Genomic DNA, 26,452 nt, shown 5'->3' on the forward strand with positions numbered 1-26,452 from the left:
CGTTTCCTTCTCCACAGAAAATGAAAAATGTAGCGGCAGACACGTCCGCTGTGTACTGCCTCCCTGCCAGTCCGGGGGGAGAGAGAGAGAGAGAGAGAGAGAGAGACAGAGAGGGAGACGGTGGCAGGTTATTTGCCAGGGGGGAATCGGAGCAGCTGCCAGTTACAACACATTTTTATTGAAAAGACGCAAAATGCATGTAAAGCCAATATTCCAGTGTGCATGACACGCTGAACCACATATGACATAACAAGCTACATAATGCTGGGTGTCATCACAGGTAACCTACTTGTTGCATTCTGCATAATCAAACATAGCAGCCCTAACCTGCAAACCTGAATCTATCCATGGACTGCTCTGCACTTTATGTATTCACGGCTCACATGTTAACAGCTTTCATTAAAATATGTATTCTCTTTTTTTTACAGTCAATTTGTTGTCATAGACACTGACACATATCTACCCAGATAGAATCAATCGGAAAAATTAACCAATTTCTTGTTATGGAAATGGCTTTAAAAGTAGTGTTGGGTTTAGTGAGTTTTTGTTTTTATCGGAGCATTATGAGGTTGCAGAAGTTAACGTGTCTGTTTGTAATACACAATCAGCCCACACGAGGGCGCTAATTTCCTAGAAATCTGTGGATGCTCACATTAAAAAAACTTGCTTTTACATAGGGACACTTCAGCAAAATGACGAGCCCAGTGAAAGGCTTTTTAACAGATAAAACTATTTAAAATTCGAAGCCCACCAGTCTTTCTTTGACATAATAAAAGTTTAATTTGCGTTGTATTGCTCGTTTTAATCTCTTATACCTTTATCTAGGACATGCACAGGTCAAGCGTGTGTGAGTCTACAGAAATTAAGTGTCATCGCCTTTGCATACTGCAATAGATTACTGACACTTTTGCGATAACATTTACATGTATTATCGCCTGTACCTTAATCTCCTGGTGATGAAGTCAAGCATTACTGCCACTGAATGAATGAATTATTTCATTTATAAGTTAAGTTAAAAAAAAATACAGTAGAACAACTAAACAAACAACAAATTATCTTTTTCTTAGATTTCATTCTTTATTTATTTTATGTATTTTTTATGTAATAAAGGTATTTGTACCGTATATTGCACCCGCGTATTGACCATTGGTATTGACGGAGGTGGGGCTTCCCAGCGCATGACGTGTCCTAATCTCGCGATACTTAGTTCTCAGTTACCTGCCTGGATGCTCTTGTTTCACCGTTGGAAACATCAACATAGCAACCCGGGAAAGGCGACCTTTGAGGCGGGTGACGATATATTTTTCAAACAATCTCTTGGTTAACCTGGAAGTGTGGTCATCCGGACAAACACCAGAATAATGAATAGATGTCGCTACAAAAAGTTCCCTGCTTAGTTGGAACAACTGCTAGCTAACATTGGTTTGCTAACATTAGCCGGCTAACGCTAACGTTAGCAAACAGACAGCTCAACGAAACTGAAGTAGTCCAGAGACGTTCGGTTTTTCTGATCATGAAGACGTCAGTGTGAATGTGGACATCTTGACACAACGGATCATTTCACTAAAGGTATAAATCATATGTCTTCAAAGAGTTGTTTAGCTAAGTTATTCGTGGTTTTCCGGTCAGCTAGCGTTAACACTAACTCTCTGGAGTAGGCGGCTCCGACTAATACCTGGACCGAAAACATTCCGAAATAAGTTATATTAAAGTTAGACTTTTCAATGATTTAGAAACACGTTTTTGAACGTGTAACAATTATAGAGGAAACGCAACACAGATGTTGATAAGCTGAAGATGTTATAACAAATGATTTATTTAGAAAAAAAAGGTTATATCCTAGTTGCTTGCTCACACCCTAAAGTAGATTAAAGATGCCTTGAGTTGGATCATTGCACAGGCGACTAATTCCTGGATATTTATTAGTTATACTAAGAGTTATAATAAGATTGACCGAGATCTTGTTATTTAAACATAGAACTCTTAGTTTTTGTTGCATTTATAATATGTTTGAAATAAAAAAAAAACCCAGTCATTAACAAATGTTTGATTGGTCTTATAACATTTCAGATCCTGACTGTGATACAAAAAGTGTTGAAAGTACGAGTACAGTCCGTGATCAGCCCGGCGTATAAATGTGATAACATTTGGGTTAAAGCAAAAACACGACTTACTACAGTTGTGTGAATGAGATTTACTTTAAATTCACAATGTCAGGCTGCATTCAAATGGCCAAATTCAGTATGCCAGTACACTTAAGCGTTCCGCAATCAACACTTCTTCTTTTTTCTTTTAGCACATCCCCCTAATATTACATGAGTGTGCATGTATTGTAGATGCAATAGGCATGTCACAACATGGCAGCTTGAACTTTGGCCCTGTTTGTCACATAATATAGTACTGTAAATTAAATTGTTGTGCTGCATTTGTTTTAGTAATAGTTTGACCGGCAGCCATAGTTTGTTTGATCTTAATTTTTAGCTGCAGTAGATGGCTCCTCTACCATTTAGTTTAAGTCTTCTCTAGATTCAACTAACAGGGAGGACTCGGATCACAGTGAAAATATTCAGGTCTTACAGTTTTAATTTAAAGGGTCCTACTAATTTCACATTGTCACTTGATTGTTGGAGGGAAAAGCTTGAGGAACTTGTTATGGCTCAGTGTTAAACAAGAGCAAAACCTCACTACTAACTATGCTCAACTTGCCATTTGTCAAAGTCAAGACAAAACGGTTACATAATTGTATTGACTTGATGATAGGAGTGCCTAGGTGAAAGCAGATATGTGACTAGGTATTACAGGTGTTTTAAGTAAACATCACATGGCTGATGTGTAAGGTGTGCTTACCTTTGAGGAATGTGCTGTTGTAAAACCAGTTTTTAATGGCAGGTTGACATTAATATGTGCTGACAAGCTGTAGTGTTACATACATATACTCTCAGGAATTAAACAGGATATACACCATACTATTTAATGCGCATTTCAGTTTGTTAAGGTACTGGCATGGACTACAATTATGAGCTTCTAATTGTCTTATTCATTTCTATGGTTATTCTTACCTACAGTATATTACCTTTAACTTTTTTAGGGTTTGTTTTTATCATGTGCCTTTGTCTAATTTTGGTTGCAGGTGAATGAGAGAGATGAGGAGCAGCAGGAGGACTGAGGTGTCTTTTAAAAGCTCCTCTCAAGAACTTACTGATCGTAATATTGGCACAGGTATGAAGAATAATTTCTGTCTATTGGTTTGTCTTAAAATATTTTAAAAAATAGTCTTTAATTATATCATATTTGTTGTTTATTATTTATTTATTTGTTTGTCCTAATTATGGATTTTACGTTTTCTTAGACTTGACTTCTGCATGGAAAAGTTTGGCTCAGTCCAAAGCTGCTGTAAGTAAACTTGAAACACATTTTGCTGAATAGCCATTTTTTGTCAACTTTTCACAAATGACTGCCAATTTGTCGGAGCAGTAAATGCCATGTGCAGTATGATGACAGAATATGAAGTATCTGACACTTGTATTCCCTCTTTGTAGCTGCGGCACATAGAAAACCGTATAGAGGCCACTCCAGGAGCAGGAGTCCTCCTGGAGTCTGTCATTGACCTCCCCAAAAAGAAATCCTCCAGGACTGTTAGCAGCAAGGGTCAGTTATTAAATATGTATTATATGTATATATATATTATATGTGTATATAAAGCAAAGAAATTTTATTGTGATTATAACATTGCTTTCTTCACCACAGATGGACGACAAGTTGATGACTTTGGAGGGTCTTCAAAGTCCACGAGTGGAAGTCACCAGAGTCCAGAAAAGAGCAGCTCACGTAGCCCTTTGAGAAATACCACCCACAATAGCAATGTCAGAAAGAGTAACAGTGTGGAGTTCAGGGAACCACTGGCCTCATACAGGTACAAATAATGCTCTGAAACACTTTCATTAAACACTCTTATGCCCTTTCTAAACTCTACTCCTATATTTTTGTATTTCTGTTTGCAAAAGTAGATGTATTCAGCATTCCACAATATGCAGTACACTTTGCATTTTAATGTTTTTTTACTAAAGAGAGATATCTGTGATTCTATTCTGCAGTCAGAGAGGGGCTGCAAATGATTTGAAATACCCTATATTAAAAATGGAAGATCCTCACTTCATTTTCATTTAATAAACATTTCGATTAAACACATTCACTTCTCTTTCTATAGACTATAGTCACCCATAAGTGTTTTCATCTGTGAGCAGTAAATTAAGAGAAAATCTTGATCCTCTTCCTGATCCCATGTAATCTGGTTTGTGTTCAGAGAGGCCACCCCTCCACCACATCCATCCTCTCAGTTGGAGGCCTACAGTCTGCAATCAGTGCCAGGGTCTTTGCACCCATCCTCTCCACCTCCCTCAGATTCTTTGCCCAGCCAGCTGGTCTACCAGAGAGACAACAGAGACAAACAGACAGACAGGGACCTGGACAGCACACACTCCTCAGCTCTGGAGAGCACTGAGGTGCGCTACCTCAATGACCAGCCAGCCCTGGACACTCTGAGAACTGAGGAAAGCACTTCCAAAGCACAACTTGGCATGGATAGCCCAGATTCAAGCCCACACATAGCTGTTACACCAGGCTCTGTACAGCGAGGGGAGAGCACTCCCTCCACCAGCCCTGGCTCAGTTTCCCAGCGTTTGGAGAACCTAAGGCGACATCAGCCTGATGATAAGCTGGAGAAACTTAAGGAGCGCATTCGAAGACAGAGACAACATCTTGAAGAGACTGCAGAAAGAGAGAAACTGCTGGGTTGTCTGGAACGGCCCATAATGGGATTTTTAGAGAGTAACAATGCTACTAAAAGCAACATGCCCACAGCCAAAATACGCAAAGTAGCAGCCGCACCACCTGCACCAATATACAAAGGTATTTTAATCTTAAGATTGGTCCTGAAATTTCTGACTTTATTTCTTTTGGATTTGTTGTCATGTATTAGGAAACAGGAAACTGCAGATTCACCTTTCTTCTTTCTTATTCTTAGGTTTTAACAGTACAGAGACAAAGATCCGGACTCCAGATGGGAAAGTTTGGAAAGAGGAAGAGTTTCATAACCTTAGCAGAGAAATATACAGAGACCTGTCACGGCAGTTTGCTGGTAAACACAGAGCACACATTTAGATTACTTGGTGTTTGAATTTTCTGCCTTTGCCATGACCTCCCAGATTTGATGTTTATTTTCTACTGAGCTTATAAAAATCCAAATTATGCATGGCGAATGGTAGTGATTGGACATGTTTGAGTTCTTGTATGTTTCTAGGATCTGATCCAACATACAAGACCATTTGGCATTGTGCATGCCTGAAAAACCCATAGAATTAACAGGCTATTGCTTGCACATGATATGTTGTTGGACATTCATCTGCAAGGGATGTTTTTGTTGTGATTGATCAGTCACAACTATTTTGTTATCCTGATTGATCAATCAATTCTGTTGAAATACTTATATGCATTATAGCCATTAGGTTAAATGTTTAAATATGAAATGCTACTGGCAGTGTGTTTTGCAGTGTGTCTTATTCTCTATATGTCTGTTTTGTGTTTAGAGAGCACCAAATCCAGGCATCAGCAGCAGACAGACCAGAGAGCAGGCCGGTCTAAAGAGAGTAGACCCAATAAACCAGTCAGGAAGGTCCACAGAGCTGCCCCTGCGTCTGACCTAAATGCAAAAGCAGGTATAATAATCCTCTTTTATGTGTGAGGGCCAACCCACCCTCTGATCTATTTTTAATTAGTGACAGTAGAAAAGCTAAGCATGTGGAACAGTCTGGCAGGATTTTGTCATGGGTCAGTGCACATGCTGCAAAACCAAGAACCTCAGATGTTGAACCACCTCTTTGGTTATAACATTCTTCTCAGAGCTTAGCTTAGCTTTTCTAATTTGACGGTGGCAGCTGTACTCTTATTTTCTTCTATCTTCTATCTACTTATTATTGTGTTGTTTATTCATGCACAGGGTTTCCGTTTTACTTAACTGAAAACATTTCCATTGGGTGATGTCAGTTAAGTGGTTGTTCATAACATAACCCATGCTTTTGATAGTATGCATACAGGCAATGTAATGCAGCCTCAAAATGTGATCTGTTGACATATGCAAGCAAATCATCAGATAATCCAAATATGACTTGTTCCAGTTAGGGCAGTAAGAACATTAATTGGGATTCAAACCAATCCATCCACCTAAATCTGTAAAAGCCTATGTTATGTACTTTCCAGTTTATGGCTTACATGAGCTTACATGTGTCTGCCCATTCATGATATGTTCTTTAGGTCTGAAGGTATGTAATTTAGAAAAGGTGTCCAAATGTCTAAGAATGAGTCATCTTTACCTTTCAATACAGCTTGCAGTCATTTATGGGGAAGAGTACTAAAGATTTCTCTGCATCAATGGGTCTTGTGACCCTTTTAAGAGCTCTGACAGTATTTTGATGTATTTTGATTTATCTCAAAACATACGTGGGCTTTGTATACTCAGGTAGCACCAATTACTGTAAAATATCTCAGTGCCTCTCAATTTCCTCTGTTCCTGGTGTCTTGTGTTTCTTCCTACTTGTGAGTTGTCACTTAAGTCTGGCTGGTCTCTATTTCATGTTGGCACAGGACCATAACTAGCCTTCTGAAATCTGTGGCCAGGTTCAGTCAGCTCATCCATGTGGCACAAACAGCAGCTGGGTTTGTTGATGCACAGCTACATTACTGTGAACTGTTCTTCACGAGAATGTAGTGATAGTGGAAAGTACTTGGAAATATAATTCCATGTACAGGAATGTTGTGTTGTACTGGGCAGAAAACAAAGCTGAGTAGAAGTTAAACAGAATGATGTTGATGGCAGTATACAAAAAGTCACATATCATTAACTTTTTAAAGCAGACACGATGTCTGGAAGCTAATTCTTTTTTATAATAGTGGTTGATGACTCTCCCACTAAAACTATGTGTCTTGTCTATGAAGCTATATTCCAGTTTTCTATTTTTTGTCTATGCATAGCTATAGTCACAGTGAAAACTGGCACAGTGAATGATGTTTAAAAATGCAGTGCTCTTAAACGACAATAGCTAAAGTGTAAACTTTTTTCTTTGCAGCAATAAGTCCCGCATCTTGGCGGAAGGGCCAGAAGCTAGTAAATATGGTACTGGGTCCAGTTCCTAAGCTTCCTAGAGAGGAGGGCCATTCCTGTTCAACTGACAGAGTGAATCAAACAGGTGGGGCTCAGAATGTGTATATATGTATATATACATAGATATTAGGCATGGGGTGGTTTAGAAAAAAAAATCAGAACCGTTCGGTACACGGTACACCTTCATTGTTGGGCAAATAAAGGTGTTCTCAATCTCAATGACCTTGACCTCAAAACCGTGATATCAGCCGAACTGTGAACTGTCTAAACCGTTCAACCCCTAATAGATATGCATAACACAGTACACCGCCATGTTCATTAAACAGAATGTAATGGTATAGGATGAAAACAGCCATTAACGAGCCTCAGAATGTGTCAGCTTGATGTCAGAAATCCACTGACATCTATAAAAATATAGGAAAACTATCACTAAAGGGTAAATGAAATCTCCACCTTGCCTCACCCCTCCTATCAAACATGTGATTGTGTTTTTCTTGAATTTGCTTTCACTGTTTGCTGTAAACCTTTAATCTCTAAAATGTATAATCCAGGTAATCACATACACTGGTATTGTGTGTGATGGAATTGATCTATGTATTTGGAAGATGTAAGATAAATCATAGGCATGTCTGGACCTTGTACGCAGACAACGAGTCAGACAACAGACCCAGCCAAAGAATATCAATAAATAATTAGTCCATAGTTGCTGCACACTCACAGGCATACTCTCCCACACACACTATGTATACCTCCCTCTGCCTTTGCTACCTGTGCCTGTACTGAGTGCCACTGACCGGAAGGAATAGAGATTGACTGGCTTTTCTGGTTGGATGCACACTAAGACACGGCGTGGGTTTCAGAGGCTGTTGCAAGAGCATGTAGCATTACTGTGGGGAATGGCAGAAAAGGGCACTCACTGCTCACTACTGATATGTACAGAGAACACTGTAAATTAGGTAGTGGTGCCCATCCCTCAAGCTTAATTTGTTATGTGTACACTGTGTGGGTCTGACAATGTATCTCTGGAGATGTCTGGAGTCACTAGATATATATATTGTGTGTGTAGTTTTTTTAACCAGATAAAACCCATTGAGATTAAGATCTCTTTCACAAGGGTGACCTGGCCAAGAGGTCAGCAGCACATGTCAAAAGAACAATTACAAGAAGTGACGATTAAAACACAATTTTACAATTGGAAATGGTGTTTTGGACAAGAAAGTGCAGGAGCTCAACAAGACACAATAAGTTTAACATTTAAAACACAGACATTGTTCAATGGTGCTTTGCACATACTTACCTTTGTGTAGTATTCTGCTGTGTTTTTATTTATGCATCTAGATCATCCATTAACATGGTTAACAATTACTAGCTGTAACATCTTGCTTTTCTGAAAACTTTTCTAGCTGCCCGTCATCGCTCAGACACACATTCAGAATCAAACAGACGATCTCGCTCACGCAGCACAGAGAGGCTTCATGGAGGACATCAGGGGCAATCCAAGAGCCACTCCACAACCACATCTATCCCTCTGTCTGCAGCTCAGGACAAGGCCCCAAGGGGAGCAAGCACAGATCTCTTGTCAGCAGATATCCAAGGGATACTTGATGACCTCCAGCTGGAGTGCAGTGCAGATGAGAAGGAGAGAGCTCGGAAAAGGTCGCGGGGTGGTAGCATTGGAAGGAGAGGGGGCTCAGGGTCACGAACGAGAACGCCTGTCTCTACTTGGGGAACCACTGTGGCACCAAGTAGCTATTCCAGAGTAAGCCGCAGTGCCAGCCCCACTACTCACCGACCAGAAACAGCCAACACAACTGAAAAGGGCCACAAAAAGCGACACTATGATGCAGACACAGTTCGTCAGTACATTGCTCGACAACAAGAGGAGAGGAAGAAACGCCTGGCAGAAGAAAAGAGGGCCATAAAGGAGGAGGCAGAGAAGAGAAACCAGAGATTACAGGAGCTGTACAGGAAGCAAAGAGAAGCTGCAAAAACTGCTGTCCCTCCTATGGAGGCCCCTGTGTCCCCTGTACAGAAGAGATTACAGGAGACCTACACTAAACTGCTGCTAGAGGAGATGCAGCAGGGTGAGGATGCCACTCGGACACACAATGCTATTCCATCAAGTCAAATGGTAATGTATACAGACATAAAACACATGAATATTGTTTAAAATGAAGAATTAAGTGAAATTAATGATCTTATCATCCACGTGAGAAATAACTTACTAACCTCTGTTTTATATTAAATTTTTTCACAGAGACCAATGTACCAGCCCTCAGGCGAGTCTGACAAAGAGAATAAAAGGCAAGAGGCACCACAGAGCCCCTCAAGCAGTGATAGGTCTTTAAATGATCCACCTCTGCCTATGTTATCCAGGTACATGCACACAGTTGAACACAAACACCTACTTCACACTTTAGCTTTCTACACTTGAAAATGCAAGTCTGCAAGTATACTTATTCCTGTATCTCCTTTAACTGTTGTTCTAGGAAAACATCTGACTCTGAAACAGAGAAACTGCTTGTTCACAAATAAATGTTGTTTATAGACCTCCCTTCATGCCCCAGAAGCCTTTTAGCTCTGAATTTTCATTTAAGCGTAACAAAAATGGGCTATGTTTACGCTTGTTAAATGCAAGCAGTCATTGTCTTTCAACGAGACTGTACTGCAATACATATATACAGAACAGCAAATACAAATGAAAGTTCTCTTTGCTTAACCCATAAGCTAACAAAACATGTTACATATGCAAAGTTATGCAAAAACTTGTTGTCTGAGAAACATGAGAAGTCCCAAAATGTCATGGAAAATAGTTATTTAGTATTTTTTCAGTTAAGAGCAAATCATCAAACTGTCTTAACGGCTGGCAATGATGTTTGGGACGAGCTAAATTTAAAATTACAGGATGACAGTCTCTGCATCCAAGTACTCTGAAAGGATTTTGATTACATCACAAAGACAGCTTGGGTGAAGAAAGCATGCACAATAAGGTCAGATATTACATAAAATCACTACTGAAATGAGGCCAAAGGAGACAGAACTATAACTGAACAGATCATTGACATACATTAATAATTTTTATTCAAGATAGATAGATGGATACCGAAAGGCTTGTGCACATTCTGAAGTTATTAAGAATAGACTGTACTATTACTACAGACTACTGTATTTTTAAAAAAGAGTTGCATAGACAGGATCTTTATGTCAGATCATTGGTTAAACCAGTGTTATTCCAGGAATGGATTTTTTATTTTTGATTGTCCTGGAATATTGATTCTTTATACTGATATGTTTAGTTTGATTATGGTTTTAAACAATGTACCCCTTTGTCTCATTATTTTAATGGAATCATTCCATGTTGAACTAAATTTTGCAGGAATGAGCTTGATGTTGGAGTTTCCTCTTTGCTTGAGCCAGACCATCTTTGTCCAAGACCCACAACATCTATCAGCAATAGTGAACATCTTCTGTCACAGCTTCTACGGTTGGAGAGAACAGTGGCTGCTAGTGACACCCTGCGACCACCCACAGCCCTCTCCTACAAGTCACAATCCAAAATGTCTCGCATCGAAGCCATCAAGGCCAAGGCTGCATCCCTCTCTAACCGTATAGAAAGCGAGGCCCGGAAGCTTGCTGGAGAGGGGATCAACTATGGCACAGCAACTTCAGTAGATGCAGATACCATTTTGATTCCTAGGGCCTCTGATAGCGATGTCTGGGCAGAAACACCTGCATGTGCTATAGAAAATAATGACATGTCTCTGAGGATGCAGAGGATTTTGACTAGCACAGGTCACAGCTCATACAATGGCACAGCGCTTCCAGGAGCAGACAGTCTGCAATTCCTCAGGGAACAGAAAGGAAAGAATGACACACACGCCTGTTTCACCAATCTACATACAACTTCAGCTGACAGAACTGATCCTAATAGTTACATACAGGAAAAGAGGAAACTAGTCAATGGTTTGGAGAAGGAAGGCATATTGGACAAAGTAGCACAAAGGGTACAGTATGACAGGGAGGAGAATCAGGCAGATCTACATGACTCAAGTACTGGTTCCATAAGCGAAGGTCCTCTGCTTAGTGAAGGGAGTTTCTCTGAGGATCAAGCAAGCCCTCCTCCCGTCTTAAACAGTTGTGCACCTAGAGTAGCAGATTGCCAACAGAAGAATTTCCAACGTCTCTCGGAGTTTCAGAGAGAGGCAACAATGTGCCCAGCACTCAACTCACCCTTGGCACAGCATGACAGCAACAGAGCAGCCTGGGAAGACCTGAACAAAGGAAGCCCGCTAAGTGTAATCAACATTTTTACCAGAGGTCTTCATAGCCATGTTAAGGGTATGTTCACATGATTATCTGATTACTATGGAAAATTATATCAAATATGGTGTTAGTCTAAAAAATGTCTGTTCTCTCTCTTCTTTGCCCTCTAGTGAATGAAAGACCTTCAGAGAGGAATTCTCCCACTGCTCATTCTTTGCACTCTGAAAATGTCCCTGACGACGCAGCAGTCTATGAAGATGACTTTGTGTCGTCACATAGCAGCAAGGCCAGTGGCCAGTCAAAAACAGGCCCCAATTCTCCAAGGTAAAAAAAGGCTTTAAACTGACCACTGGGTGGCATTCATGTCACACAGATAAAAAAAGCAAACCATTTAGACAGTAATATTTGCCTTGGTGGACTTTTCAATTGATGAATAAGCAGGATAATAGACAGATTGACTTTTGAGAATATAGAATTCTATTTTCCCCCATATCTGGGGACTGGTGTGTTATGTCTAATGCTTTTTGTTCTAATTATGTGCCTTATTTGTTTTACAGCACCCAAATGAAATTAAACTTTCAACAGAGGGTTTGACGTTAAGATATTCATCTGTCCTTTTTCTCCTTCTCTGTTAGCATGAACAGCCACTTTGAAGAGCTGGTGAGAAGGTCCCCTTGTGAGAAAACAGGAGGTACTTATTCCCAGCATTCATCTTTTCATTCGTCCATTCAGTCGCCACATCCTTCCACTGGTTCGGCATCTGGCTCTTCACCCCTCTCCAGACACTCATCCAGAAGAAGAGGTGAGAAAGACTATTTTTGCTATATTTTGTAAGATTATTCTAATTTATAGTTACGTTTTATTATATTTGAATATGTTTATCAACCTTTTTTATTTCAGGATAAAATTTCAGGATATGAAATATTGCTTTTTTGCAGGTACATATACAATATGTAACTACAGTATAATTATGCCATTCCTCTGCAGGTACAGCATCTGACCAGAGTGATGCCACTCTTGTTGAGGAGCACAGAAACTCTTGCTCACCGCCATCAGAAGCTCTCTCTTCTGACTCCAAAAAAAGAGGCTCTGACAAAAGCTCTGCACACAGCCAGGCCAAGAGTGTCCACTCTAATGACACTTCAGGTCATTCTCATCTAAGGTAATTCTAGACAGACTGCAATAAGATTTAATGTGTTGGTTGGTTTGGTATAGTAGAGTGGTAAAATAGCAAACATATACCACCTGCAATGTTTCCCTGTGTATTCTTCTGTTAAAATCATCTATAAGCTGTACCAAATAATTAGAAAGGTGGATGAATTGTAAATACTGCTCTCAGTTAAAGGTAGGGTAGGAGATTTCATTCTGATGCACTTTTTGTTAAATTAGTGTAACTTCTCTTTACAATTTGATAGCAACCTATTAGTTTGGCAGTTTCGCTTTAAAACGAAGAATATTAAAATTAATTAAAATCTCCTACCCTACCTTTTAATGTGATCCTTGCATCCAGTTTCCTTCCCTCCTGATGTCCGGTGACTTTCAGTGCTTTGGCGTAGTAGTCATAGTGCTATTGGCACTCATTGGAGTATTTTATGGTGTACTTGACATGGGAGGTTTTAAGAGACAATTCCTTTTCAGACTGGAGCAACATGGTTTCTTTATTGCTGGATACATGTTTATTGCAATAGTTTTGTCATAAATGGAAACCTTTTTCACTTGATACAGATCAAGCTTCACGTTAATTACACTATTTCCTTCCCTAATTATCTATAAGCTAAACTAAAATGGACTTCTCTGTGCCCTTAGGGTTGTACTTACCAACTCAGAAACCTCCACTTGGTCTATACTGGTAGCTGTTATCCAAAGTAAATTTACTTGGGCTTGACTAATTACTAAACAACTCTTAAAAAGGACCCAGTTGAGGCTGCCAGTATAAACAGTCTTGTGGCTTGCTGTCTTGTTGAAGGCTTGGGGATTTAAGCAGCTGTGTAGTCCCCAGCAACAGGAGCTGCAGTTTGACCAAAGACAGAAAACACTGGTTATTTTGTTTTGGGGGCCCACAGAGTGGCTGGTTGGGTCAGTCAGTTTCACCACAGCTTGGGCTTGCTGCCAGAGGAAATGAAAGAAAAGAGTTTTTTTCTTTTAATCTCAGTAGTGACATTTGAGCCCACTAATGGTATACTGAAGCCCAGGTGGTAGATTCTTGGGATTCTGTAGAGTCTGTGTGTGTCTTCAACAATAAAGGCAAGACATTCTGACATGATTATACAGTATATTTTTTAACAGTGCCACTTGCAGAGGGTTAGATAAAAAAAATTCTAAGAATGATTTATTCAGTGACATTCCCCATGCTACCAGGTTATTAGCTTTTGGCAGATTGAGTTCATATCTTTGTGCATTGACAGCTGTTTTAGCATTGATGTTGGTGGTAGTGTCGTTCTATAGTAATAAGTTCATTGAAATTGTAATGATAATGACAGAAATAATAATGTGTATTGGAGGTAGAGTATATTGTGATCTTTTTAGACATCGTCCTTGGCCTCTGATGGCCTCTTGGCCTCTCCAAGCAGCACAATAGAGCCATTCATGTTTGGGGCCTCTCACGGCAGGGTTCTATATCTGAGTTAGGTCTAAGGTTTGCAGGACCAGGGGCCTCATCCTAATTACTTGGCCAGCCCACTATCTTTACAATTCCCAACCAATTCTGCAAAGAATGCTCCTGCAACAAAACTGAATAGCTTATTTTGTAAATTACAAATGTATATAGTCATGTCTTGTTTCAAACACAAATAAAGTAGTAATTGATATTTGTTTACTTGTAGGCCCAGACTGGCTTCTCCTTCTACCTCTGCAGACCCTGGTTCTCCTGAGTCCAGAGAGCCTGTGAAGAGGGGCTCTCTGGGGACACATTACCTAAACACAGATACCTTAGCTCGGGAGGAGAGAGGTGGCAGAGCACAGACCAGGTCTACAGGTAAATACGCTGTGGGCTTATTTTCAGTTATGTCCCATTGTCCTGGATCAACTTTTTTTTTTTGTATTTTTTGCCTTTTCTTTTTTTTTCAGGTGAGCTACAGTATTCACCTGCTGTCCTGCAGCAGCGTATGGCAGCAGAGTTGCAATACCTGGACTCCATAGAGGAGTCAGTCAGGCAGCTAGGGGATGTGGAAAGGCTGATGAGTGTATCCATGGCACAGCAGGAGAGCGCATCATTGGCCCAGATGCTTAAGGTAAAGAAAACAATTTCTTAGCGACAGTAGTACTAATGACATGATGTTCATGATGAACATCATGTCATTAGTACTACTGTCGCTAAGAAATTAAGAAATGACATGATGTTCTTCATCTAAAAAAGGCTTCATAAAGACATTGTACTTTTGGATGTAATCTCTGATCTTTGACCTTACAGGCCAAACAAGAGCGTCATGAGCGCGAGCTGTATGAGTTAAAGATAAAGGCTGAAAGAGAAGCACTGGAAGCGCAGCTACAGCTGGAGGAAAACAGACAAAGAGTTGCCAGGGTACTGCCCACATTACCTATAATGAATCCGTTTACAAGCACCAATAAAATCTATGTCTATGAGTGCTTATATTTCTGTGTTTATATTGTATATGTATGCTTTTGTCCAGGCTCATATAGAACTGCAGGAAAGCTTGGCAGCAACTCAAAGAGAGACGTTGGAAGGCCTCCAGGATTCAACTACTAAGATGATGAGTCAACAGGCGGAGGCAGCACGATATACAGTTGATGCTGCCCGACACATCAAAGAGGTTAGCAATCACTTCCTTTTCTCTGCCTGGAAAACACCCTGTGTCTTACCATATTTTACAACATAAGCTGTTTGATCGTTGAGTTATAGTAAAGAGATATAAGTAATGGAAAGAAAGCATCAAATCCAGTATAGTGTTCTCAAAATCAAACACATGATGTGTGTTTTCATCTATCAGATGACAGAACTGGTACGGTCACAGATGCCAGGAACCTCAGCTGCCCCTCCTGTTGTAATTAATTCATCCAAGTTGGACCATTGGAAAGAACAAGACAGCTCCTATACCATACAGAGACAAGACAAAGCTGACCCTGATAGGTATGCTTAAGAACACACAGTATTTACATGTTCATTTCCTTAAATGGTAGCCCTAATTGCATTGCAGATAAGCTTAGTATCTGAGTGTTGAAGTCTCTTTTGCATATTCTGTTGTAGATTTCAGAGTGAGGTATCAAGCAGCAGGACTAGATCAGATGAACCCCTATCTTCACTGAACAGCCCGAGCCACTCAGACTCTCTACGCCATAGGAGACTCGACCTCAGGTACTAATCAGGGTTGTTAAGTTCTACAGGAGTACTTTTGCTTTTTATCAGATTTTGAGAAGAGAAAGCAAAAAATACTATCTATGTATAAATCTGCCTGTTTCTTTTTTCCTCAGTGGAGTTGACTCTAGCAGCCATACCAGTCCATCGCATGTCTCCTCTCATCACTGGAAAAGGACAAAAAAAGAGCCAGGAGAGGCTAAGGGCAGGGATGGAGGAGATGAGGAGAAACCACAGAGGGATGTGGCTAGCAGTTCCATAGAGGAGGAAGTCCCTCCAGCAGCCAGTGACTCCCTCTGCAGTGAGAAACTTCCCTGTGCTGTTGATGACAAAGGTACTTGATAGGATCATCTCACACACACATCAAAATTAAAAGTCGAAATGATACACTTTTTCTGTTTTTTCCTTTTTTCATTCAGCAGTTACAGTCTACTGTTACATTAGTATCAACATCACTGCACTGTAGACAAATGTGAAGAATGTGTCTGCATATTGCCATAAAAACTGCACCCTACAGCGGATATACATCTTTTACTGTATACACTGTGTTCATTTATCTCTGGTTCCTTAGGAGAGACTACATCAGTGGCCACAGAGTACTCACTTAAATTTGATGAGTCTATGACGGAGGATGAGATTGAGGAGCATTCCTTCCGCTCTCTGCTACCATCTGAGGCGCATCGCCGTGAAACTATGGAGAAGTCTCGTCATCATGAAGAATCAGAGGATGATGGAACAAATCATAACTCAACCCTGCTTTCAGCATCAAGGTCAATTAATACCTTAAAGGTAAGAGGGCAGTGCAGTCATACAAATACTGGCTAACATTTATGACACAGTTGGTAGCCCTTTTTCCACCCTTTTAACTTTTCACTCTTTTCACTGAATTTACTCTGCAGTCTCATGATGCAAACATAGCCTTTTCTGGTGGACAAGACAGCTTTTCCCAGTTTACTATGGACATGGTGCGGCAGTACATGAAGGATGAGGAGGTAAGACTGCAGCACCAGAGCTCTCTGCTACGGCTTCGCCAGAAAGCTCTTAAGGAGAAGACCAGGATGGAGCTGGCCTGGCTTGAGCACCAGAGAAAGAGGTTGAGGGACAAGGGGGAGGATGACAAAATGCCACCAATCAGGAAAAAGCAGAGGGGCCTTCTTTTGAAACTACAGCAGGAGCAGGTACTTGGTCACAGCAGGGGACATTTGAGCTTTTTCTGGCACACTGTTGTCCTACTTATTTCCAACAAACCAATGTTCTTTTCCATTCTGCTAATTTTCTCAGGCTGAGATTAAACGACTTCAAGAGGCCAACAAATCAGCGAGGAAGGAAAGGCAGTTGTTGCTGAAACAGCAGGAGGAGATTGAGCGGATGAGAAACTCAACACTTAGGCTGAAGCAACGTCTTAAGTGTGCTGGGGTTGAAGCACCACCTGTAAGAACTGCAGTCATCACTACAAGCTCCTACAGAAATCAGACATTTTAGTGTTTTGTTCTATAGAAACAAATACTTTATAAGATTATAAAGCAAGAAAACATCCTTTACTCAAAATGCATGTGTTTTACTATAAAAAATGAATGGTTTTCCTCTATGTGTCAATGATCCAGGAGACCCTAGTGTCAGAGCCCACAGAGTCTGAACCTGCTTCTCCCAGCATGAGGCATCCTGATGATATTCGCAGCCCGTCTCCTTCGCTCTCCATTTCTGGAAGTGAGACTAGCAGCATAATGCAGAAGCTCAAGAAGATGCGTTCTCACACGGATGAAAAGTAATTAACTTATATTTATATCTGAATTTGTCTTTATGGCTTTTTGCTTGTTTTAATAACAATATGAGAATTCTGAGTATATTATGTTCCTAATTGGAAGTTTAGCAAAACTGGTAAACCTTTCATTTATGATATTTTATAATTCTTTGTCTGAAAAGTCAGAAATTTAGCCAAACTTACAATGAACCTGCTTGAAACTGATGGTAACATCAGTGCATACCATCGGCCTCTTACTTTTCAAAGTGCTGTAGATACGAAGATAAGCATGCTCTCTTTAGTACACATTCTGCAAAAACATGCTTTAGATGGCGGCTTTCTATAGTTTTTGAAGTACAAGAACATCAGAAAAATGTAATACTCCAAAAGAATTTTCGCACCATCACATTTTTTAGTAAGACAAAGTGATTGTTCATTTGATCATTTTTATTACACCTGTCTCCTTTTTTTTGACCAAGGGCTTGGTGCTCCAGTATGTCCACTGAGAGTTTAGACTTGGCTTCAAGCCTTGGTCAGGTGATTGTAGAGCCTCTCATGACCGAGTAGCTCAGACAAGTCTGGTAATTGTTCTGGGGTTTTGGATTTGTAACTCGGCTATAAATCACAGGCCAATGTTGGACAGCAGAATTTAAGCAATTTTCAGGGCTAAATTTATTTACATTTATTCTAACAACACGATTATTAAAACAGTTTCAGTGTGACCATGGCATGTTATTAGTCATTACTTACACGTATATATGGTTTGCAAATGAATGCATCACTGAACTCCCTCCATAAGTCATGATACGGTGTCTGCCAGCCCCCAGAGCTAACATTGAGTTAAATGTTCATAAATTAGGTATTATACACTAAGAACATATCAGTACAAAGTCCTTACCTACTGTACTCAAAGTATCCATCCTTTCTAACAGACACCTGACAGACTGATACTTTGGGTGCATTAAAACCACATTTTCTCATATCACTCTCCCTTTCTCTCTACTTGTCTTTTCTCTCTCTGCCTTTGTGTCCTTTACATTCTGTGTGTCTACTCGTTTGTGTGTGTGTGTGTGTGTGTACATACATGTCCATACCTATGTTTGTGTGGATCTGTTAAATTGTGTGTTGCGTGCTTGTGTGTTGTAGACACTGTTCTCCTGTCCACTACTTCTTCTCTGTGTTCACTGCCCACCACTGGGCCTCCCTCAGTGTCTGTCTTCCCAAACTCCAACCTAAATTCCAGCTCTTTATCTACAAGCAGTTGGTCAGGTACTGTACAGTACTCTCTACCTCTCCACCGAGCCCTGCCCCTGTACACCACCACCCCCCCCCCCACCCTCTTCCCATGGAACATGCTTGTATTCATCCACTGGCACCTGAACCTTTGGGATTGGGATGGTGATTGATCAGTGATTGGATGTGTGGTTTGTTTGAGTTTTCTAAAGGGATAATATGGTTTTTAACTTCTAAACATTTAAAAAGAGTGCCCAAGGAAAGCTGCTTTATTTAAATAAAATGACTTTTTGACAACCGTATTTTAAGGAAAAAAAATTTTTATAAATATTTTTTATATTGTTTTCATTCCAAAACAAGACAAAAATGAGGTAACTTTTGTGATTGTCAAAGGTTATGTTTATTTAATTGGAGCCTTTCTTGTTGGATGGGAATCTCAGATCTGAGATTTCACAGATTTCTCTGGTGCTTAATGTAAAACTTTTCCCTGCTTTATTTCTTGCCTCTTGTAAGTAGTTCTATATATAAACAAATCTTTCAGTGCCACTGGATCTTTACATTGTGGATACTGGCACTGCAGCCCATTAAGATGTTTTGAAATAAAAACACACTCTGACATGGACTTTTGTGGAGCATAAACCAGAGACCGAGTGGTCTGTCTATTTAATGAGCCTAGTAAATCTTAACTACCCCCCTTTATTATGTAGTTGTTACGTAAGATTGGATAATAAGTACAGATGGTCATTAGCTGTAATAGAGTTTAGGAAGGCACTAAAGAACCCTCCCAGTCTCCTTCTTGACTATCTGGGTGTCATCAGTATACATTAGGTCAAAGAAAAAAGAATGTAATTTGATCACGGCTAAATAATACTGCGATGTAATGGCACCCATAGCTGTGAGAGACACCATTACAAAACAGCTATACCTGACTGAACTTTACTTTGACAGGTGCCTGCATAAGTGTATTTATAAAGGGACCCAGTTTAAGTTGGGCTAAAGTATTACACATTCTTTTTACTTTACAGGACAACAGATTCCTTGCAGTTTATTCTTGTTCTAGTCCTTGTTCTGGGGGTACAGAAAATTGTAACACCCTTAAAAAGAACACTTTAATTCTTTATTTGTGTGTGTGACTTTGCTCAAAGTCCAACCCTTGGGTATGAGTCTGAGATGCATGAATCTTAATTCTTAACTTCCTGCTTTCTTTTCTCCCAAGTGACATTTCATTACCTTTTAATTTCAATAGATACCTGTAAGTTTCTGTGTTTGGATGACCATTCTAGGCATGTATTGGATGTGTCTTTGCTTGTGTGTGTTGGACAGAGGTTTGAAGTGAGTTTGCAGCAATAACTGGATATCCAGGGGATTTGGGTCTGCTTGCTTCTACCAGTTTATATGTAACCTTTTCTAATGCTTCATGCCTTTGTGCCTCTCCTCTCTCCATCACTACATCCTCATTTCTCCTTTCAATCTGTTTCTCCTTATCTCTCCATTCTTTTCCCTTTTATTCTTACCTTCTACCTCTGTAGGTTTCTGACCAAGCGAGAGCAGCAACTGATGCAGAGGCGTCACCATGCTGAAGAGCTGCTGCAGTGGAAGCAGCGACTGGACCATGAGGAGGTGGAGGTCCGTAGGATGGAGAAGGAGGCCCTGGCTGTATGGAACCGGAAAACTCCTCAGGATAAGGATCTTGAAATGTCACAGAGTCAAGAAAAAGACATATCCAGTATTAGCTCTCACCACAGTCACCGAAGCTCAGAGCCTAGAAGTGATAGTGAGAAAGGTGAAACTACAGGATTTTTTTCATTCTCAAGTGTATGCCAATGTATTTACAGTAACATGGATACAGCATAAGGTTTAGAAAATCTGTAGAGGCAAATAACAATTCTATGATGTTCATTTGTTGAATTTTCAGACTATGTGAGTGAGGGTGACATTTCTTCAGTGACTCCTGAGTCCAGTATACACACAGAGGGACAACAACCAGGAAGTCCCTCACCAACACAACCTGCTAAAGTTCCTGACACCCCATTGACCTCTGTTCAGAGCAGTCCAGCAAATTACGCCCAGGACTTTACATCAGAGTCACATTCACCCAGTGTTCACCAAGTAAGCATAAACGTTTCTTTTCCTTTTTTTATTCCCATTTTTAGATTTATTTAATAGACTCTCAAATTTTAAATCAGAAATAGAGCAGCAGAGAGCAGTGCACTTGCGCTATGCTTTATAGTTTAAGGAACAAACAAACCAGTATGTAAGCATTAGTTGCTTTATTGTGCATATAAAATATTAATGTAAGCATACTTCTGATCAATTTCTCTGACTGTCATGTCATGTCCTGACCACTCTCTTCCCATCCTTCCTCCTCCTCCTCCTCCTGTCTGGTCTTTCCAGTCTTCTTCTCTCAAAGGCAGCCACAGTCCAGCTGCCTCTCTTGCAGATGGCAGCAATAAAACCAAGATGCACCTTCGTTCTACCTGCAGGACACCCAACCAGGCCTACACTCAGCCCACTGACCCTCCTATGGCTGCACAGACTGGTGAGTCACCTATGTTTTTGTTGTTAGAGAAAATAGGAGTGAAGCAGAGTGATCTGACTGCAGCTATACTGTTGGCACTGTATAGTCAGGCATAATGTGATGCTGTCAGGAATACATTATGCAAGCACCACCCCAATACCTAATCTAGTTAGCTACAGTCAGGTTGATAAATATGGAAACAATTATATTTTTTTTACCAGTGTAGTGGTGGAAACCAAATGCAAAAAAAGTTGTTCTGAACCTGACTGTAATTGATTGGAGGAGGAAATGCCTTTTATTGCTCTTAGTTATTGCACACGCCAATATAGTTTTCCTGGCCTAGTGTTGTATCTGAATGTGTTATATTCCTTTACAGACCACTCTTTAAAGCTGTAGTCTTCATAATTCTCTTTGTTCATTGTGTTCATAAAAATGAACTTTACACGTTCCTGGTAAAGAAAATGTACAGTAATCCCAGGAGAAATGGGTTTGAGTTTGAGTGGGCTAAAAGTTGGATTACCCTTTGCTAATCAGTGACCTGGCACTGCTTTCACATTCTAGCTGTGATTTATCATCTAAATTTGCCTTCAGAAACCATTTCAGACCAGAGTGACATAGAGAGCCGTATCAAGGCCCTGAAGGAGGAACTCAAAAAACGGAAATTTATGGCCTACCAGCTGAAGAAGGAGCAGAAGAAGCGTCACAAGGAGCGCCTGAAGGCACAGGAGGCCAGCTTGCTGAAGCAGCTTGAGGTAAACATACATGTTGCTGTTTAGGTGATTCTTGAACAGTGGATATTACAGCTTTGATAATTTAGTGTTTTTTTTTTGTTGTATTTTTACGTAACTTTTGTTTTTCTGTCAGAATTATAATCACTTCATTGAGAAAACAAAGGCAGAACTGAATAAGGAGCCAGACTCTGCACCTGATACCAACTCCCAGATTAAAGAGTCCATCTTAGAGCAGTCCAGTATTCAACCACCTTCCCACAGGTAACTAAAAACAGACATACTATGAAATTAGCTTTAACATGAATAGTGTGGTTAACAGCAATGCCCTCATTCTCAGGTCTCAAACCAACAACATCTCAGACTCCAAAAAGACACATATTGATCCATCATTAGATCACAGTAAGTGCATTGTTTTTTCAAGAAATTGTATTTATAGTATGAATTTTTACAAAAACTTTCCTGTAATGTGTGTCTCTTCTGCAATGATAGATGCTGTTCCTCAGTCAGATCACAATAGATCCACTTCAGTGTCTGAAGATTTGTCTGACGAGGAACCACTAACAGTCACACCAACCGTGGCAAGACAGGACAGGTCAGAGAGTACAACCCCAGAACAGAGGAGCCATCAGTCCACAGAAAATCATTTAGGAACTTCTTCTAAGAAAGAAAAGACTGAGTCTGGGGATGATAACATCCTCTCTGAGAGTAGATCCTATATTCAAGAAGAGGTGGAGGTGGAAGTTACCTCTAGGTTCGAGGATAAACACTCGCAGCATCTTTTCAAACTAATGAAAGAAGACACACTTGACTCACTGGAAAAGCTGTCTACTTCTAAATATGCTTCTTCCATAAAGGAAGAACATCAACCCCCCCAATCTGTTAGCCTTGGACAAGATACACAAATGAAGCAGATGGAAATATCTGAAGCTGCAGAAGCTAGTCAACCACCTTCACGTGCAGTGGACCTCAAAACCTCACCACAACCAAACAGCTTCAACTCTCCTGAACCATTTTCTTCCACCTCAAATAAGGAGGAATTTATAAAAGAAAGGGAGGCTTCTCCTACAGTGGATGGGTATCATGATGACTTTGAGTCATTGGTGGATTCTTCACCCAGGGAAGAACATCATAATTCCAAGCTTGCGTCTCACAGCTCACATTCCCCTACTGAAATAGACAGCCCAGATGAATTGGTAGAGGAAGAAATAGCTGAGGAGCTGAGTCACCATTCTGGTGTAAGTGAACCTAGCCACCAATCTGAAAGACTGCTTGATCTCTATAAGCAGACAGAGGATCTCAGACATGAGAACAGCATTAATTCCAGTCACTCCCCACCCATCTCACCTCTGGAAACTCACTCTCCTGTTATTGATGAAATGCCAGATTTTAACATTGGAGACAGGGTTCTTGTTGGTAGTGTTCAGCCTGGCACTCTAAGATTCAAAGGCCCAACCATTTTTGCCAATGGATTTTGGGCAGGTGTAGAGTTAGACAAGTCTGAAGGCAGTAACAATGGCACTTATGATGGGGTGGTATACTTTAAATGTGATGAGTGCCATGGAATCTTTGCTCCTCCAGATAAAATCAAACATCTCCCAGACAAGTTTGAACTCTATACAGATAACACAGAGGATGATGACTCATTCTTTGATGACCTGTCAGACAAAGGTGGAGAAAAAACTAGTGACAATCAGACCCAAAAGCAAGGAAATCTGAAGGGTAAAACTGAACAACAGTCACATAATGACGCTGGCTCTGGAAATAATAAAGTTAGAGATGAGTCTCTTCATAAAAGCGAGGCCACCTTGAAGTCCCACATTAATTCACTGCATCACAAAGAATCAGAGCATCCCATTTCTAATGGCAGCACTATGGACATAATGTTGGAACTCGAAGATGCAGCACACACGTTCCTCAGCTCTAATGTGGATACAAAACATCTGGTGAAGGACAGTCAGAAGGAAATCACTGCTCTTGTAGAGAGAGAAGATGTAGACTCACAATACCCCTTTACTTCGGTTGATCTTCTCCAGGATGAAAAGAGAGAACAAAAGGGCAGAGATGTACTGGACACATTTGCAGACAGGCTTCTCAACAGTTTTGTCAATGATACAGTGAAGCAGTTCGCTGAAATTAAAAGGACAAAAGATCAGAAGATTGAAGCTGCCAACCAAATGAATGGAAACCTGGTTTTGGATGGAGCCGAAGAAAAAGAATGGATGTCCTCTGTGGAGCAAAAAGATGGTCTACCATTCTTCCTGCCTGCTGAAAAGGAGGAGCTCTCCTCTCCAGAACTGTGTAATCGTCCAGTGAGTGTTTTCAACTCTGGTTTATGTTTAATTTGAAAGTAACATCTTGTCTGGTAGTTACCAGTTAGCACCCACTTTCTCTAAGTTCATAAAGGTGTATATATATATATATATATATATATATATATATATATATATATATATATATATATATATATATATATATATATATATATATATATATATATATATATATATATAATATCACTGCTAGTGTTTCCCCATAGGAAGTTTCACATCAAGTTACTGACAAACTACAAACTTTACTTGTTTATTTGACCTGGTGAACCCTTGTTTTTTTTGGATATGGTCAGCCAAAGTCCAACTTTATATTGACAGACTTTATTGAATTTGGTGGTCCCTGCTGATAGCCGTTTCTTTCTGAAACACTATAGGAAAGCAAACTGCAAGACTAATTTTAAGGATAAGACTTGTTGTGTCTGTTGTGAGGGGGTAATATTATTTCAATGTAAAATTTAAAATGACTTTTAAATTCGTTTTATTATTTTCACAACAGGAGAGTCCAGTGTTGGGCGCCAGTGGTCAAGAAGAACTTGCCAAACGACTAGCAGAGCTGGAACTGAGCCGTGAACTGCTAGATGAGATAGGCGATGATCAGGACTGGTTTGATGAGGACTTTGGTCTCAGCTCTCGTAGAGAACAGCAAAGACTCAAACAGAAGGAGGAAGAGGAAAGGTTTGGGGGAGGACTTGGTAGGTCAGCTGCACCACCTAAGGGAGGGATGGTTTCACCATCAGGTGGGGAACAGCATGTTAAAACTCCACCCAGACCTGAGCTGCCTCTCCCGTTGCCACCTAAACTACCTGAACAGCCTGCCATGGTTGTGCCCCACTTAGCCACTGAGGTGGAGAAGATGGTCTATGCAGCCACACAGGAGATCTGGAATAGCTGCGATCTAGGAAAGGACGGGACACTAAGCCTTGCTCATATGCAATACCCTCAACCATCACAAGAGTATCTAGGTAAAGAAGCCAGTGGCCAGGACCAGGAGGCCCTTTCCATCTGCAGTTACAGAAAGGTAACCAAACCTTTTGAACAACCAAAATGGACATCCTGCTGTATGGGCACCGCATATGTGTATTTTAGCCTGATTTTAGTACTAATAAGCCTATAGCAACTGTGCTTTCACAGTAGTTTCAAACATAGCATTTAATCTATATTTGTATATAAGTTACCCTTTTTTATTCACCTAAATTGAAATTGTCAGATTAACTCAAGACACCACTTTATTTGTAATATGTTATAGTTAAGCCCTCATATTCATTGCTCTCTTTCTCTAGGCGGTGTATCACTTGACATGGGAAATACTTCAGGAGATCTATGCTGAAGACCCCAATACTGATCAACCTCAGTGGGCGAAGCCGTGTCGAGCCAAGTCTTCATCCTTTCACAGAGTCAAGACGCCCGGAGACATCACCAAAATCCAGGTACAGAACTACAGGACATACACCTACAACTAAGAAACACATTTTACCTCAGCAGTCTCTATGTCTCATTTAATTCTAGCTCTTCTCTCACCTTGAAAAGGGTTCCACTGTAATAAATTGAAAGCATGCTGATGGTGGTGTGGACGACTGGAATGTTATTTCTAGTATATATGCAGTCACAGTTTCTTTGCAGGTTTCTGTTAGGTCTGCATAAACAGTATTCAAACATTAGCAGAGTTATGTAAAATGGCAAATAAGACACTAAATGCTCAATGTTTTAATATGTTCTGGTTAATTATCTTCTATAGTTAGGCAGGAATTTACAAGTTTTGTGTAGCAATAAAGTTGCTTACAGTCACAGAGATCAGTAATGTTGCCTTTTACACCCATACCTTATATTGTTAACAGGAATTCATCGCAGCAGATGTCCTAAAAATGTATGGTCTGACAAAAGATCAGAACCAGAAGACTGACTGGCAGAAGATGCTCAAATTTGGAAGAAAGAAACGGGACAGAGTCGATCACATACTGGTAAGGCCCAGAATTAAATGTGAATTGTTTCATATACAGTTGAATATCACCTATATATTGACCTGACCTATTGATCTAGAACATCTGTGGAACAAAATGTTTACCGGAACCAGACATGAGACGCATTAAAGGAGAGCATAATGCCAATTAATACAGTTCTGTTGCTGATAAAATGCTATTGGTCGTACAATACATATAATGGTAAACCCC

The 26,452-nt window shown here is 40.2% G+C and overlaps 1 protein-coding gene across 3 annotated transcripts in view; it reads left to right on the top strand.

Annotated features, from left to right (window-relative positions):
• Nucleotides 1-1,237: 1,237 nt before the first annotated feature.
• Nucleotides 1,238-26,452, top strand: part of cep350 (centrosomal protein 350) — a 28,587-nt gene continuing 3,372 nt past the window's right edge. The window contains exons 1-37 of one of the 3 annotated variants that reach the window (XM_028402902.1): nt 1,238-1,569; nt 3,131-3,219; nt 3,350-3,393; nt 3,540-3,648; nt 3,748-3,913; nt 4,304-4,908; nt 5,024-5,137; nt 5,586-5,714; nt 7,122-7,241; nt 8,560-9,287; nt 9,414-9,532; nt 10,533-11,494; nt 11,590-11,743; nt 12,055-12,221; nt 12,407-12,581; nt 14,242-14,393; nt 14,486-14,649; nt 14,829-14,939; nt 15,049-15,189; nt 15,367-15,506; nt 15,624-15,731; nt 15,848-16,065; nt 16,303-16,520; nt 16,631-16,909; nt 17,013-17,162; nt 17,336-17,496; nt 18,619-18,741; nt 20,235-20,488; nt 20,621-20,814; nt 21,100-21,244; nt 21,815-21,975; nt 22,088-22,215; nt 22,292-22,353; nt 22,444-24,263; nt 24,781-25,302; nt 25,565-25,711; nt 26,120-26,242. In XM_028402902.1, coding sequence (XP_028258703.1) covers nt 3,135-3,219; nt 3,350-3,393; nt 3,540-3,648; nt 3,748-3,913; nt 4,304-4,908; nt 5,024-5,137; nt 5,586-5,714; nt 7,122-7,241; nt 8,560-9,287; nt 9,414-9,532; nt 10,533-11,494; nt 11,590-11,743; nt 12,055-12,221; nt 12,407-12,581; nt 14,242-14,393; nt 14,486-14,649; nt 14,829-14,939; nt 15,049-15,189; nt 15,367-15,506; nt 15,624-15,731; nt 15,848-16,065; nt 16,303-16,520; nt 16,631-16,909; nt 17,013-17,162; nt 17,336-17,496; nt 18,619-18,741; nt 20,235-20,488; nt 20,621-20,814; nt 21,100-21,244; nt 21,815-21,975; nt 22,088-22,215; nt 22,292-22,353; nt 22,444-24,263; nt 24,781-25,302; nt 25,565-25,711; nt 26,120-26,242 — 9,198 coding nt within the window. In that variant the 5' untranslated portion in view covers nt 1,238-1,569; nt 3,131-3,134. The remainder of the gene's footprint in view (nt 1,570-3,130; nt 3,220-3,349; nt 3,394-3,539; nt 3,649-3,747; nt 3,914-4,303; nt 4,909-5,023; nt 5,138-5,585; nt 5,715-7,121; nt 7,242-8,559; nt 9,288-9,413; nt 9,533-10,532; nt 11,495-11,589; nt 11,744-12,054; nt 12,222-12,406; nt 12,582-14,241; nt 14,394-14,485; nt 14,650-14,828; nt 14,940-15,048; nt 15,190-15,366; nt 15,507-15,623; nt 15,732-15,847; nt 16,066-16,302; nt 16,521-16,630; nt 16,910-17,012; nt 17,163-17,335; nt 17,497-18,618; nt 18,742-20,234; nt 20,489-20,620; nt 20,815-21,099; nt 21,245-21,814; nt 21,976-22,087; nt 22,216-22,291; nt 22,354-22,443; nt 24,264-24,780; nt 25,303-25,564; nt 25,712-26,119; nt 26,243-26,452) is intronic. The other 2 variants (XM_028402903.1, XM_028402904.1) reach the window with 2 other exon arrangements.

This window comes from Parambassis ranga, chromosome 4 (assembly GCF_900634625.1).
Source record: "Parambassis ranga chromosome 4, fParRan2.1, whole genome shotgun sequence".
NCBI lineage: Eukaryota > Metazoa > Chordata > Actinopteri > Ambassidae > Parambassis > Parambassis ranga.